The sequence below is a fragment of the Oncorhynchus kisutch genome, linkage group LG3 (genome assembly GCF_002021735.2).
Source record: "Oncorhynchus kisutch isolate 150728-3 linkage group LG3, Okis_V2, whole genome shotgun sequence".
Taxonomy (NCBI): Eukaryota; Metazoa; Chordata; class Actinopteri; order Salmoniformes; family Salmonidae; genus Oncorhynchus; species Oncorhynchus kisutch.
In genome coordinates, this window is record NC_034176.2 from 10,632,633 (window position 1) to 10,647,132 (window position 14,500).

Consider the following 14,500-nt stretch of genomic DNA (forward strand, 5'->3'; position numbering starts at 1 on the left):
TGCACTACTTGTAAGTCGTCCTGGATAAGAGTCTGCTAAATGACTCAAATTTAAACGTAAAATGAGAATGATTGATTGACATGAGCGGTGAGGCGGTACTGATCTCCACGGGAGCAAGAGGTGAAATAACCCGATGATGTGAAAACAGGAGGACCATGGCACTAATCTGGGAGAATGGGGGAGATGAAGAAGCGTAATGAACTTCAAGCAAGAGAGTCATTGAGCTTTTACATTTCTCATGTTAAAAAGGTAGATTCTTTATCAAGGAATCTCCATCAAACCAGCAAAGAATGCCTGAAGAACCATTTTGAAATTTGTCTCACTCTCAACGTTTCGTCTTATATGTTCATATAAGGAGGGATGGAAAAAGGACCATTGGTTATTGATCAGATTCAACCTTTTATTGTAACAATCGTCTGTTGAAGAAGGTGAGGACCAAAGCACAGTGTGGTAAGTGTTCATACTCTTATTTCAACTGAACACGAAATAACAAAAATAACACCGAGAATGAACGAAAACCGGAACAGTCCTGTCATGTGCAGAAACACAAAACAGAAAATAACTACCCACAAAAAACAGGTGGGAAAAAGCTACCTAAGTATGGTTCAATCAGAGACAACGATAGTCAGCTGTCCCTGATTGAGAACCAAACCTGGCCAAAACAAAGAAATACAAAAACATAGAAAAAGGAACATAGAACGCCCACCCAAATCACACCCTGGCCTAACCAAATTACAGACTTAAAAAGCTCTAAGGTCAGGGCATGACATTTTATATAAGGAGGGATAGAAAATGATCATTGGTTATTGATGAGATTCAACCTTTTATATAAGGAGGGATAGAAAATGATCATTGGTTATTGATGAGATTCAACCTTTTATATAAGGAGGGATAGAAAATGATCATTGGTTATTGATGAGATTCAACCTTTTATATAAGGAGGGATAGAAAATGATCATTGGTTATTGATCAGATTCAACCTTTTATATAAGGAGGGATAGAAAATGATCATTGGTTATTGATCAGATTCAACCTTTTATATAAGGAGGGATAGAAAATGATCATTGGTTATTGATGAGATTCAACCTTTTATATAAGGAGGGATAGAAAATGATCATTGGTTATTGATGAGATTCAACCTTTTATATAAGGAGGGATAGAAAATGATCATTGGTTATTGATGAGATTCAACCTTTTATATAAGGAGGGATAGAAAATGATCATTGGTTATTGATCAGATTCAACCTTTTATATAAGGAGGGATAGAAAATGATCATTGGTTATTGATCAGATTCAACCTTTTATATAAGGAGGGATAGAAAATGATCATTGGTTATTGATGAGATTCAACCTTTTATATAAGGAGGGATAGAAAATGATCATTGGTTATTGATGAGATTCAACCTTTTATATAAGGAGGGATAGAAAATGATCATTGGTTATTGATCAGATTCAACCTTTTATATAAGGAGGGATAGAAAATGATCATTGGTTATTGATCAGATTCAACCTTTTATATAAGGAGGGATAGAAAATGATCATTGGTTATTGATCAGATTCAACCTTTTATATAAGGAGGGATAGAAAATGATCATTGGTTATTGATCAGATTCAACCTTTTATATAAGGAGGGATAGAAAATGATCATTGGTTATTGATCAGATTCAACCTTTTATATAAGGAGGGATAGAAAATGATCATTGGTTATTGATCAGATTCAACCTTTTATATAAGGAGGGATAGAAAATGATCATTGGTTATTGATCAGATTCAACCTTTTATATAAGGAGGGATAGAAAATGATCATTGGTTATTGATGAGATTCAACCTTTTATATAAGGAGGGATAGAAAATGATCATTGGTTATTGATGAGATTCAACCTTTTATATAAGGAGGGATAGAAAATGATCATTGGTTATTGATGAGATTCAACCTTTTATATAAGGAGGGATAGAAAATGATCATTGGTTATTGATCAGATTCAACCTTTTATATAAGGAGGGATAGAAAATGATCATTGGTTATTGATCAGATTCAACCTTTTATATAAGGAGGGATAGAAAATGATCATTGGTTATTGATCAGATTCAACCTTTTATATAAGGAGGGATAGAAAATGATCATTGGTTATTGATGAGATTCAACCTTTTATATAAGGAGGGATAGAAAATGATCATTGGTTATTGATGAGATTCAACCTTTTATATAAGGAGGGATAGAAAATGATCATTGGTTATTGATGAGATTCAACCTTTTATATAAGGAGGGATAGAAAATGATCATTGGTTATTGATCAGATTCAACCTTTTATATAAGGAGGGATAGAAAATGATCATTGGTTATTGATCAGATTCAACCTTTTATATAAGGAGGGATAGAAAATGATCATTGGTTATTGATCAGATTCAACCTTTTCAATCCAAATTAAAAATACACATCCATAAACTACATGACATTCTCTCACAGAAATATTTAAGTGTTGATGAAATATAAATATAGTTACAACATTGTTTCTTCATACTATCTAACTATCTATTGTTATTATTTATTTATTTATTATTATCTAAGATAAAGAGCAACAGACCTTGCAGGCTGCGAGAAATAGATCGATAAGAGGTGTTGACAAAGTCAACTTCGTTGAGCAAACAGCTGGAACCTGAGAATACTCTTAGTAAGTAAAGCTAATTAGATTAGTTGTCCATTTTTTTGTATCCCTGCGGGCCATGCTTCATCTAATACCTTGAAGAAGTGGATTGGTGTAGCTGCTGTTATCTTATTGACATCTTGTGTCTGACTAGTGAGGCATGTAGTATAACAGTCGTTCTGTAAAGGTAACTTCTGTATTTATATGCAACTCTATACTGTTCTAGTAAGCATACCAGTATTGCACTTGTTTAAGACCTCAAGGTACCTCTTAGCTTCCCTGGTCAGGACGACCTGCCTTAGCCTTGACCTTGTAGACAGCTCTGTCTTAGTTGGTGCAGATAAGTGCCACCTCTCTTCAGTTCCAATATAATACACAATGCAGTCGAACACCCTGCCAGTGACACTCTGGTTGAGGCTTGATGCTGTAATAGAAATTATTCAACACTTCAGGGCATTTATGCAACTGGCCAGTGGCCCGTGTCTCTGTGCCCGTGTGACTCGGGAGTCGAGACTAAACCCTCCGTCTACGTCTAGCCTCGCTTTCCCCAACTCCCCCCTATTGTGAGATGGCCTTTTTTTAGAGGTGAATGGGAGATCTTGAAGAGAGAAGTGAAAGGGCTAGGACATGTATCTCTAATTGGAAATAGGACGGAAAGTGGAGGGTCGGGGGGGGGCATGGTGCTCTGTGCACAGAGCTGAAAGTGATACCCTTGTCTGTTCTAGCCTTCCCCACTCCAGCCTGCTCCACTCCGGCCTGCTCCATCCTGAGGATACCTGAGAGTGGGGGTCTCCTGGGAAATCGACTAAGGACTTTCAACGGCCATGAAAGGGAGAGGAATCAAACACAAGAAAACTCCTACAATATACAGTACCCCTCCCCAGAGCAGGGCGGCCTGATGAAATATTATCTGTACAGCCACTGTACAATGGGGAATGACAGAGCCCTTAATATACAGAGCGGGTCTTTACAGTCAGTGGGGGGGACAGGCATTGCTCTGCTCTCAACCTCATCATTGGTAATGTAGTTATTGTATCCAGGGAATCAGGAGGTCCTTCTTGGGACTTTAAAGAGGAACTCTCCAACATATTGACTACTGGGTCATTCAACTGTGTTCTCTCTTGGCATCGTCTGCTGTACACCTTTGTACGGTGAACAATCTCTGTGCTCCGATTGCAATTTTGTAAGGTGGGAGCTTCACACAGTTAGGACGCATTCAAAACGATACGATCCCAATCTACTTTCAGTTCCTGTTTGACTGATTATACTACATCATTGATGTGATTCAAGGACAAGAATGTTATCTCATCATTCAACATTATCAGACAGATAATCTGACTTTTGGGATGGTTATGGCGATGGGGAGATTCCTGAAGAGTAGCTAGCTATGTGTCAACAACATAGTCTTTATCAGTGAGGTGGTTACTCCCCAGATTTGCATGTATGTACTGTATATGGGTCTACTTGGCAGCTATCCAGTAGATGTTAGGCATGGTGAACATTGCTGGGCTTCAGTGCCAAGTGTGTGGGTGGATGGGTGGGTGCGTAGGCTGTCCTGTTTAAAACACAACCACGAAGTCCTCACGCAGGTCAGACCATTCATTTCCTGCTGAGAAGGTGCTCGGTCATGTTCAGAAGTGTGGGTGGGTGAAGTCCTCACCCAGGTAAGACCATTCATTTCCTGCTGAGAAGGTGCTCGGTCATGTTCAGAAGTGTGGGTGGGTGGGTGAAGTCCTCACCCAGGTCAGACCATTCATTTCCTGCTGAGAAGGTGCTCGGTCATGTTCAGAAGTGTGGGTGGGTGGGTGGGTGGGTGAAGTCCTCACCCAGGTCAGACCATTCATTTCCTGCTAAGAAGGTGCTCGGTCATGTTCAGAAGTGTGGGTGGGTGGGTGAAGTCCTCACCCAGGTCAGACCATTCATTTCCTGCTGAGAAGGTGCTCGGTCATGTTCAGCATTGTGGGATTGGAAAAGGGCCTTTAGCACAGTCACTTCCAAATGCGCTCCCCTTTCACGTCTCTGCAGTCAAACTGCACTCCATACATTGCTGAAGGGGAGCTGCACGCTGGACGTAACCCAACCCCTGTGGAGGTCATAATGTGTCAAAACATTAAATAGCCATACAGTGGAGCTGTTTCCAATACGGATCGGATACACACACACACACACACACACACACACACACACACACACACATGCACATACATACAAACATACAGACACATCCACACACACACACGCACATACATACAAACATACAGACACATCCACACACACACACACACACGCACATACATACATACATACAAACATACAGACACATCCACACACACAAAACATGTAACTTGTGCTCACCGAGCATTGAGCATGGAGATATTTGGGCTCACCATTGAGCATGGAGATAATTGAGCTCACCATTGAGCATGGAGATAATTGATCCTCACCATTGAGCATGGAGATAATTGGGCTCAGCATTGAGCATGGAGATAATTGGGCTCACCATTGAGCATGGAGATAATTGGCCTCACCATTGAGCATGGAGATAATTGGGCTCACCATTGAGCATGGAGATAATTGGGCTCACCATTGAGCATGGAGATAATTGCGCTCACCATTGAGCATGGAGATAATTGGGCTCACCATTGTGTGCTTTTGAATTGGACGGTTACCCAAGAAGCCTCATGTTAGTCCATGTACATTTGCTTTGAAGGTGGCGGACAGAAAAACACAACCCCAGTAAGAACCGAACCTGAGAGACCCTGGTTCACACACAACTGTATTTTATGCTCATGCACAGAGACAAACGGACACCAGTGACATCCGCATCCAGAAACAACAGGAAGTGTGTTTGGGACTTTGGCCTGGGCTACTTTATAATGCAACCACAGGACATCATTCAGAGCTATTAAAATAGCTCACCCATTTCAAAATATATATATATATATATATTTAAAGAGGTAATCTGTGATAGCTACATCCATTTTTTTATCTACAATGCCTTGGCTTTAAGACCCTCTGACCACCTCTCTCCTGATATGTTGCAGATCTTAGACAATCACAGAGACATTTCCATGATCTAATAATAATCACCTGCAAAGTGCAGCCCTGAGATATTAGGGAAACATGGAGTTTGCATTGATAACAACAGACAAAAGACCTGGTGTTCTTCAGAAGTCAATGCATTATTCACACCTTCATTGGCTCATGTGACCGTTTCTATTATATTGTCCTCCCTGCTTGGATAACAATCTTTTAAAAAAGGACACAAAGCATTCCCCATATCTCGCTACGCTTGCAGGTGTGTGCATGTCTCCACACAAGCACTTCACACTAGTCCACGCTTAGCATTGCAGACATTCATGTTTCAATAGCAGCACTTACAGATGAGCTGGACCTGGCTGGCAGTGTGACAGGTGCTCTCTGCGCTCCACCTGCATTATAAGGGCATGAGTGAGGGATAATTCAAGGACCATAAACACCTGAGGCTGCAATGAAGCAGCCTTGCATCAGTTCTACTGAACATTGCAAAGTGACTGAAAGAATAATATCATGACTTATTATTTAAATAGCTCCTTTAATGACATGGACCTTGTCCCTCTACATATTGTTATTGTAGCTTTTTCCTTTCCCTCCTCCTCTCTCTCTCTCTCTCTCTCTCTCTCTCTCTCTCTCTCTCTCTCTCTCTCTCTCTCTCTCTCCCCCTCTCTCTCTCTCTCTCTCTCTCCCTCTCTCTCTCGCTATCTCTCTCCCTCTCTCGCCCTCTCTCCATCTCTCCCCCTCTCTCTCTCTCTCTCTCTCTCTCTCCCTCTCTCTCTCTCTCTCTCTCTCTCTCTCTCTCTCTCTCTCTCCCTCTATTGCCCTCTCACTCCCCCTCTCTCCATCTCTCACTCCCCCTCTCTCCATCTCTCCCTCTCTCTCTCCCTCTCTCTCGCTCTCTCTCGCTCTCGCTCTTTCTCTCTCTCTCTCTCTCTTTTGCTCTCTCTCTCTCTCCCTCTCTCGCCCTCTCTCTCTCTCTCTCTCTCTCTCTCTCTCCCCCTCTATTACCCTCTCTCTCTCTCTCCCTCTCTCGCGCTCCTCTTTTGCTCTCCCTCCCTCCCTCTCTCCCTCTCTCCCTCTCTCCCCCTCTCTCTCTCCCCCTCTCTCGCTCTCTTTCTCTCTCTCTCTCTTTTGCTCTCCCTCTCTCTCCCTCTCTCTCTCCCTCAATCTCACTCTCTTTCTCTCTCTCTCTCTTTTGCTCTCCCTCCCTCTCTCTCTCTCTCTTTCTACTCATCCTGTGTTCTGTCTCTCTTTCTCTTCTTTTTTTGATGCCCCTTGCTCTCCTCTCTCCCTCAGCAGATGGGGAGTATGGCCCAGTTCTACCCTTTGTTCTGGAGTCCCCAGAGAGTACTGGCTTGTTGGACTGCTGAACTCCCCATATCTCATACAAAATTCAACAACCTCTCATTTCATTTTAGAAAACCATGGAATGCACTTGCTTCTGAATCCATTTGAATGATATTTTGGCCATTTGCTTGGCCTCTTGTTTTATTATACAACAAGGTATGGGACAGTATAATTGCTTGCATGGTTGTACATGATATCACCCCTCACGGCTGATGGTCCAAGAGAGAATATTATTCAATATAAGTGCTTTTTATTCTAAATACAATATGTATTCTTTGGAAACTTTAAAAAATAATACTACAAAGAACATTAGGCCTATATTAAGCTGGAGAGAGAGAAACTATGTTAAAATTGGGATAAGAAAAATTGAGGACCTTTTTAATTATGACATTGCACAGACCAATCTGTGTCGGTGGCAACAATCAATCAATCAAATGTAATTGTTAAGCCCTTTTTACATTAGCCTATGTCACAAAGTGCTGTACAGAAACCCAGCCAAAACCACAAACAGCAAGTAATGCAGATGTAGAGGCACGGTGGCTAAGAAAAACTCCCTAGAACTAGACTATAGGCTATAGTTTGCCTTCCCTTTCATCACTATAAACATATTTACTTTGTATAACTTTTTTTTCTTTCATAATGGACAGATACAATTATATTGGTTAGAGCCTTGGACTAGTAACCGAAAGGTTGCAAGATTGAATCCCCGAACTGACAAGGTAAAAGTCTGTCGTTCTGCCCCTGAACAAGGCAGTTAAACCCACTGTTCCTAGGCCGTCATTGAAAATAAGAATTTGTTCTTAATTGACTTGCCTACCACTATTAATCCACCAATTTGATTACAATTAATGTACCTCCAGACAGAGTGTGACTGCATACAAAAAGTGAAAAGATGTTTTTGAAACATGATGGTGCGCATGAAGCCATAGGATACTTGCACGCGTGTTGGGTCTCGGGTTCTCTCATAGCCCCCACCATTGCGGCAGAAGGATGGCGGGGTTGTTTTATTTTTCATAACGCCCACATCTACATTTTTAATAAGAGTGAAACCTCAACCCGTATTGTCGCTCAGCTGTTTTTGAGACCATTGTTTATTTAGAATCGACATGATAGCACCAGTAGCGTTCTAATGAGTGGAGATAGGTTATAGATATGACAGCACATAGTGGAGATAGTAGCGATATCATCAGAGTTTCGCCCATCACAGAAATGTTTGGAGCGGATATCCCTTCCAATAATAATTATTATCAAAACGTTGAATTTCAGTGTTTTTATGAGGATTTCCAAGAAATTGTATTGCCAGTCTGGACTCCGAATCAATTAAAGTTTGTATAGCATTAACAAAACGAATCGTGCCAAATCAGTTAAAATAGCCCCAATTATGTTGTAAAATGAGTAACGGTAAAGGCAACTTTATCGACCATGTTGGAGTTGGAAACACTAACTTCCAACAACGTTAACAACTTCCAATCAACGTTATCCCCATTAAATAAGCACGGCTATTCCTGTGATTTCGTGAAAACCAGACATAAGAGTTGGACAACTTATTGGTATGTCATTAAAGAGTGACGTTTACAAATAAAAACAAGGAAATTTGGTCACATTTGGTCACATCGGCGACGAATAGGATAAACCTCAATATAGGTTCTGAACGCAGCCCAGTAGGCTACTGGCTAGCTATATGATAGACCTGAGCACCACGCCAAATCCGATAATTTACCTGTTTACCAGTTATAGCGGGTCACATGAGTCAGGCAAGTACAGATGGCTGCTTTGTTAATAATCAGATAACGGTGTGTGAATAAATACGGTAAATAATTTAACACCGCATTATATTGCCTATTATTCTCCACATTGATCGAGATTAAGAGGCACACGGTGTGACTAGTTAAAACCAGGGGGAGGGAGCAGAAGCGGCAGGTACAAACAGACACTTTCATAAATAATTTCGAAACATTTTTAACACGCCTTTTCTACGGAGGAGTGGGCTAATCTGAAAATGTACAGATGATCCTATTAGGGATGGCTCAAATGAAAATGTTCAAAATTCATTGACAGTCTGCACTGTAGTTTAGTCTAAACCGAAGGTGACTGCATAAAATGGGGGTAAAAGAGTGTAAGTATAACTCATTTTGGTAAGTGTGTGTGTGAGAGAGAGCGAGAGAGAGCATGCTCGCTCGCGTGTGGCTACTTTGCGAGCAAGCAAACGTGTGCGTGGCGGGTTTACTAAGAAAGTGTGTTCTATCCAGAGTCCTGAGGGACACTGATCACAGTGTGTGGAGGGGACCCGAGCGCTCACCAGCTGACAGCGCGTGCTTCAATGAGGCTATCCAACACCTTGGTCCACGGGCCTGCCAACAATAGCCTGAAATTAATGCACACTCCGATTACAATTAATTTAGTAAATGTCACCAAAACTCAACACTTAACTAATGTTATGGGTAGGCCTAGAGTGAACAGGATTTTACTCAAAGTATAACTAGTTAAAGTTAGCCTACTTATTTTTGTGGAAGGTGCCATGCACTGTTGCTCTAAAGTAAACCATAGAATATTAGTAATAATTGTATAGTAATTCCTAATTATATGCTCTAAACACTCAAGTTAGAATGCATCATTTTTGGACTAGAAGGTCCAATATATAAAGAGCGATTTGTGGACACGTTTTTATTTTTTATTTTTTTTAACTATGATTCACTTATACAATAAGTTACAGAGAAAATTTAATGTAATTTTTTAAATTTGATTTGAGATATTTACATAAAGATAATACTTTTATTCAAGATATAATTTGTGCGCTGTAAATATATTTTAGTGATGGTTTAACTTTTACGTGAGTGTCTTATAGGCATAGGCTATTTAGTGGTTTGTTTTCTGAGCTCTTAAATTATATAACGCATTGCAAACTATTTTGAATTATGATTGATGCAATTATTTGACACAGCCTACGTTACATTATTATTATTACTATTTCAAGCCACCAATCCATACTAAAGATGCACAGACTTCAGGTAAACAAGATGAACGGATAACTTTAGGGCCTATGGATAGGCATATATGCAGGAAAAAGTTAATCGAAACAACAATAAAATAAAAGTTGTCTATCATTATTAGCTGTATATAGCCTACACGTAAGAGATACACCGAATTATCTCGAATATCCACGAGGTCACAGAAGATGGTTTTGTTTTACACATTTCAGTAATGAAGTCAAGCTGAAGATGAGCCAAATGAAAGGACTTCTCTGGTGACAGCTAAACCCCTACTAGGGTTTATTTATAAATGCATTTGATAAAATAAATAATAATAACACCTATTATAAGTAACAGGTAGGCATATAATTATACTACTACTATTACTACTACCACCACCACTACTACTACTACTACGACTACTACTACCACCACTACTACTACTACTGCTACTGCTGCTACTGCTACTACTACCGCCACTACTACTACTACTACTACTACTACCACTACTACCACCACCACTACTACTGCTACTACTGCTACTACTGCTACTACTACTACTACTACTACTACTACTACTAATGCTACTGCTGCTACTACTGCTACTACTTCTATTACTACTACTACTACTAATAATAATCATCATCATCATATTTCTCCTCTGTCCCGCAAGTGTTCCTGCATGTCATGCAATGAAAAAGTAATTGTTATCATGGTCTTTCATGGAATAGTTGTGTGATGGTTGTAACGTTAGTGTTCGTATAGGCCATCTATTTTCTTTGCTTATCAACATCTTGAAGCACTGAAACAACAGAAAATGATGGTTTTCAACTTGATTATTTTATTCTCAAAATGAAAAGAACATAAACCAGTTAATGGCAAACCAGTTTTTTTTTTTACATTTGAAATTACACATTTAAATGAAAAAAATGAATGAAAACAATTAGGAATAATTAAACTTCAATCATCCAAGGAAAGCACAGACACACATGTTAATTTGAAGTGAATAGCCCAAAATACAAAAAGAACACAACATTGATATATTAAATATCAAATTGGCAGGCCTACTAAAACAAACAATGGTTCAATAACAAAGTCATGTTCCTCCAAGCCTCTGGCTCTTGTTTTAAAGTGCGAATTGTTAACTTTTGAAGTCGCAAACAAATTCATACGATTCATTTACAAACAATGAAATCATGATCATGAGCAGTATAAGGAAATATAATTACAAACAACCTTTATATTTAAAAATATCAGGCAATTTCTTGGAAGACAGCGTTTTGTCCATGCTGTGATATTGGGAAAGCCCGTGGCAATGCTGCGCGCGACAGACGACATGGCAGAGGGGTCCTTATATGTCTCAATGAGACGATCAATTCTATTGGCAGAACCGAATTATCTGACATAAAATCATCTTTATCGAACAGTTAATAAAATAGAACTCTCAAACGAAACAAAACGATTTCGGAAAGCCCAATCTATCATATTATAAAATGTAGGCTATGCTAGCATCAGATATTATTGACACGATTAGAAAGTCTCTGGTGAAGTTTCAAAATGAGTGATGGCTGGGAAGTTTGAGTTCAGATAGTTCGTCTTCGCTCTGGAGCTCCATCTGCATCTCATCTGAGTCGCTGAAATGAGAGTGCGGGGAGAACTCTCCGTCGCTGCGGTTGGACCGGGGGGAGTCTTTTCTGCTCTCCAAGTCGGAAGTAGGTGTCCCCGAGGGAGAGCGTATCTCCTGCTCCATCAAAGCAGAGAACGAGCCGTCTTCGAAGGGGAATGGGATTCCGTTAAACTGGACTGGTAGCCCCGTGCCTGAGCCCCTTCGGCAGGTGGATGAGGAGGATCCCCGGGGACTCTCCTTGGCGGACAACAGGTCACACTTTGGCGAGTCAACACCGGGACCCTGCAGCAGATCCGCCAGCGCGTTGATGTAGATTTGGGCCATCTGCAGGGTATCGTATTTGGAAAGCTTCTTGTCGTCGTCGAAAGCGGGGATGACACTGCGCAGCTCGTCAAAGGCATGGTTCAGTCCATGCATCCGTCTTCTCTCCCGCGCATTGGCAGCCTGGCGCCTCTGCTTCTGGACTCCGTTGCCAGGTTTGGATGGGGCTCTCTGTCTGCCATCCTCGGTGCTCACCGAACCCTTGAGCCGACACAACTCCCGCACTTTGAGCGGGCTCTTGGAACTTTTTCTAAAGTTTGGGCTGTGACCGGATGCGGGGGACATGCTGGAGCTGGGCGAGTGCAGCAGGTATTCGGCGTGTGCCGCGCAGGTGCCAGCAGGCTGCACGGGAGCCAGCCAGGCGCGTGGGTCACTGCTGTCCATGAGTGCCAGACTTGATGGGTACTCGCTCTGCTCCCCCCTCTCCATTCTCGACTGCTGCACCTTGCTACTCTCCTTCGCGTCTTTACTCCATTCCTCAACACTGATAACATCCATTTAAAAATATATAAATCAGGTGGCTTGCAGGACTAAAGAACTTAACCAAATATAAAACGCTATCAAAAATGTTTCTTTAGCAACGTGTGCTTTCACAGTGTCGCGTGCAGGACTCCTCTAGCGTCTCAAGGCGCGGCGTCGCTTTAAAAAGCGGCACGCGCCTGGGAGCCCCCCTTCTCATGCTGGTCGCGTGGCGCTTTGACCAATAAGAGCGGTTGGGGCAGGCGCGTGTTGGCGACCAATGAGAAGTCTCCGTAAACCCGAGAGAGGTTATTATGTCTGGACTGTTTATAATAACGTATCGGTTTAAAGACTGTTTAACTGGGTGGCTAGCACAAAGGGAAGTCCTTCAGAACACACACATGGATAGAGCAATATGGTTAATAGTGTGGACAGCACGAGCTTCAACTCGTGGACTGATGGAGGATGTCCGTGCACCTGCCCAATCCAACAGGCATGTGTGTTTCTTTGGCTCATGCCAGATATCCTCAATTCTACAGATAGAGAGTCGTTTCGAAATTGACAATGTATGCATCATAGGCTCGGAACTAATGTTCAGAATACTGCCACGAAAGGAATCACGCAATTCATTTGTCAAATTAAAATGGAAGATCATAAAGAGATAACCACCATCATCATCCTTATCATCATGTACCATGTGGCTCTATAGGGCCTATACATTTTGTCCCGTTTATAAGTTACTCAACATTAAAATTAAAATAGTTCGAAGACAAAACGTTTTAAATGCTTAAAATAAGTTCCATATACTGTACCTCCAATGTATAAAACATATGGCTATGCTATGGTAAGCTATAACATTTCCAGATTTAAATTCAGAAAGTAAAAGGGTAGCCTCGTACGAACCATTGTGCTCTTGCGAGTTCACGTTCTGTTTCGGTAGCTTTCGGTAGCTTTCGGTCGCGAAACAGGGTGTATGCTCCCAAGATCAGGATTGGTCCTACAAGGTTACGAAAAGGGCGCCAACTAGGCAAAGAATATAACATCCTGCAATCTTAGAAAAAAAAAATGGTTATTTGGGGTTATTTTTGTAAAACACATTTTGATTCAGTTAAGTAGGGTTCTGAAGAACTAACCCTATAAAAGGGTTCCACATATGAACTAAGTGAACACTTTTTGGCTCTATATGGAACCTTTTTCTTAAGAGTGTGGACTGGTTCCAGGGACTGAAAAAAGTTTGACCAAAGAACTTGGCTCCTGGGGTCCGTGATCATTGTCAATTCACCGCTCCTCTATTCCATGAATGTTAAGGCCATCTCGAATTTCATTTTCTTTTGTACTGGTTCAAAACCTTTTGATCCGACTTACGGAACGCCCTGTTGGTAAAAGAGCTTCACAGGGACCGGAAACATGAGCAGGGGGCTCGACAGCGCTTTTACTGTCAGGAGAGCAGTGGCAAGCTCAGAGAGGTTGTGTTTGTGTGTGTGTGTGTGTGTGTGTGTGTGAGAGAGAGAGAGAGAGAGAGAGAGAGGGAGAGAGAGAGAGAGAGAGAGAGAGAGAGAGGGAGAGAGAGAGAGAGAGAGCGTGATGGAGTGTGTGTGAGCGAGTGAACGAGTGAGGGTGTGAGGAAATGTGTGTGTGGAACAGTGTGCTCGCAGCATATCATTTTAGACGGGCCCACTCCCTTGACTGCCTCTGGACAGTCAAAATCATAGAAGGATGAGAAAAAGACATACGTCTGAACGAAATAAAGAATATGAAAAAATAGGATACAAGCTACTGTTAAATAAACTAATCATAATAGACAACCAGCTAGCCTATATGCAAACCATTCACAATGTCACTTTCTGAACTCTCAGTTAAAATGAAAATATATAAGGCTACGGAATAATAACAATAACAATAATAATAATAATAGTCTAATAATAATAATAAAGTATAAAGGAGAGGAAGTTAAACAAATAAATAAATAGCAGGATTAGATTCATGTAATGTCTTCAGATATGATTTTAGTTATTATTATTATTATTATTATGCTATATGTATTCTGAAGCTGAAACAATGTATACAGGTCTATTTAAACATATACATTTGAAAGA

At 41.0% G+C, this 14,500-nt stretch overlaps 1 protein-coding gene across 1 annotated transcript; it reads right to left on the reverse strand.

The window, feature by feature from the left end:
* Positions 1-11,549: 11,549 nt before the first annotated feature.
* On the reverse strand, positions 11,550-12,443 carry LOC109871631 (protein atonal homolog 1). The gene has a single exon (XM_020462553.1). The coding sequence runs from the start codon at positions 12,441-12,443 to the stop codon at positions 11,550-11,552; it is 894 nt and encodes a 297-aa protein (XP_020318142.1).
* Between the last annotated feature and the right edge of the window lie 2,057 nt (positions 12,444-14,500).

Excerpts from the sequence above, each read along its gene's own strand:
- LOC109871631 (XM_020462553.1), bottom strand. The coding sequence starts at position 12,443 with ATGGATGTTATCAGTGTTGAGGAATGGAGTAAAGACGCGAAGGAGAGT.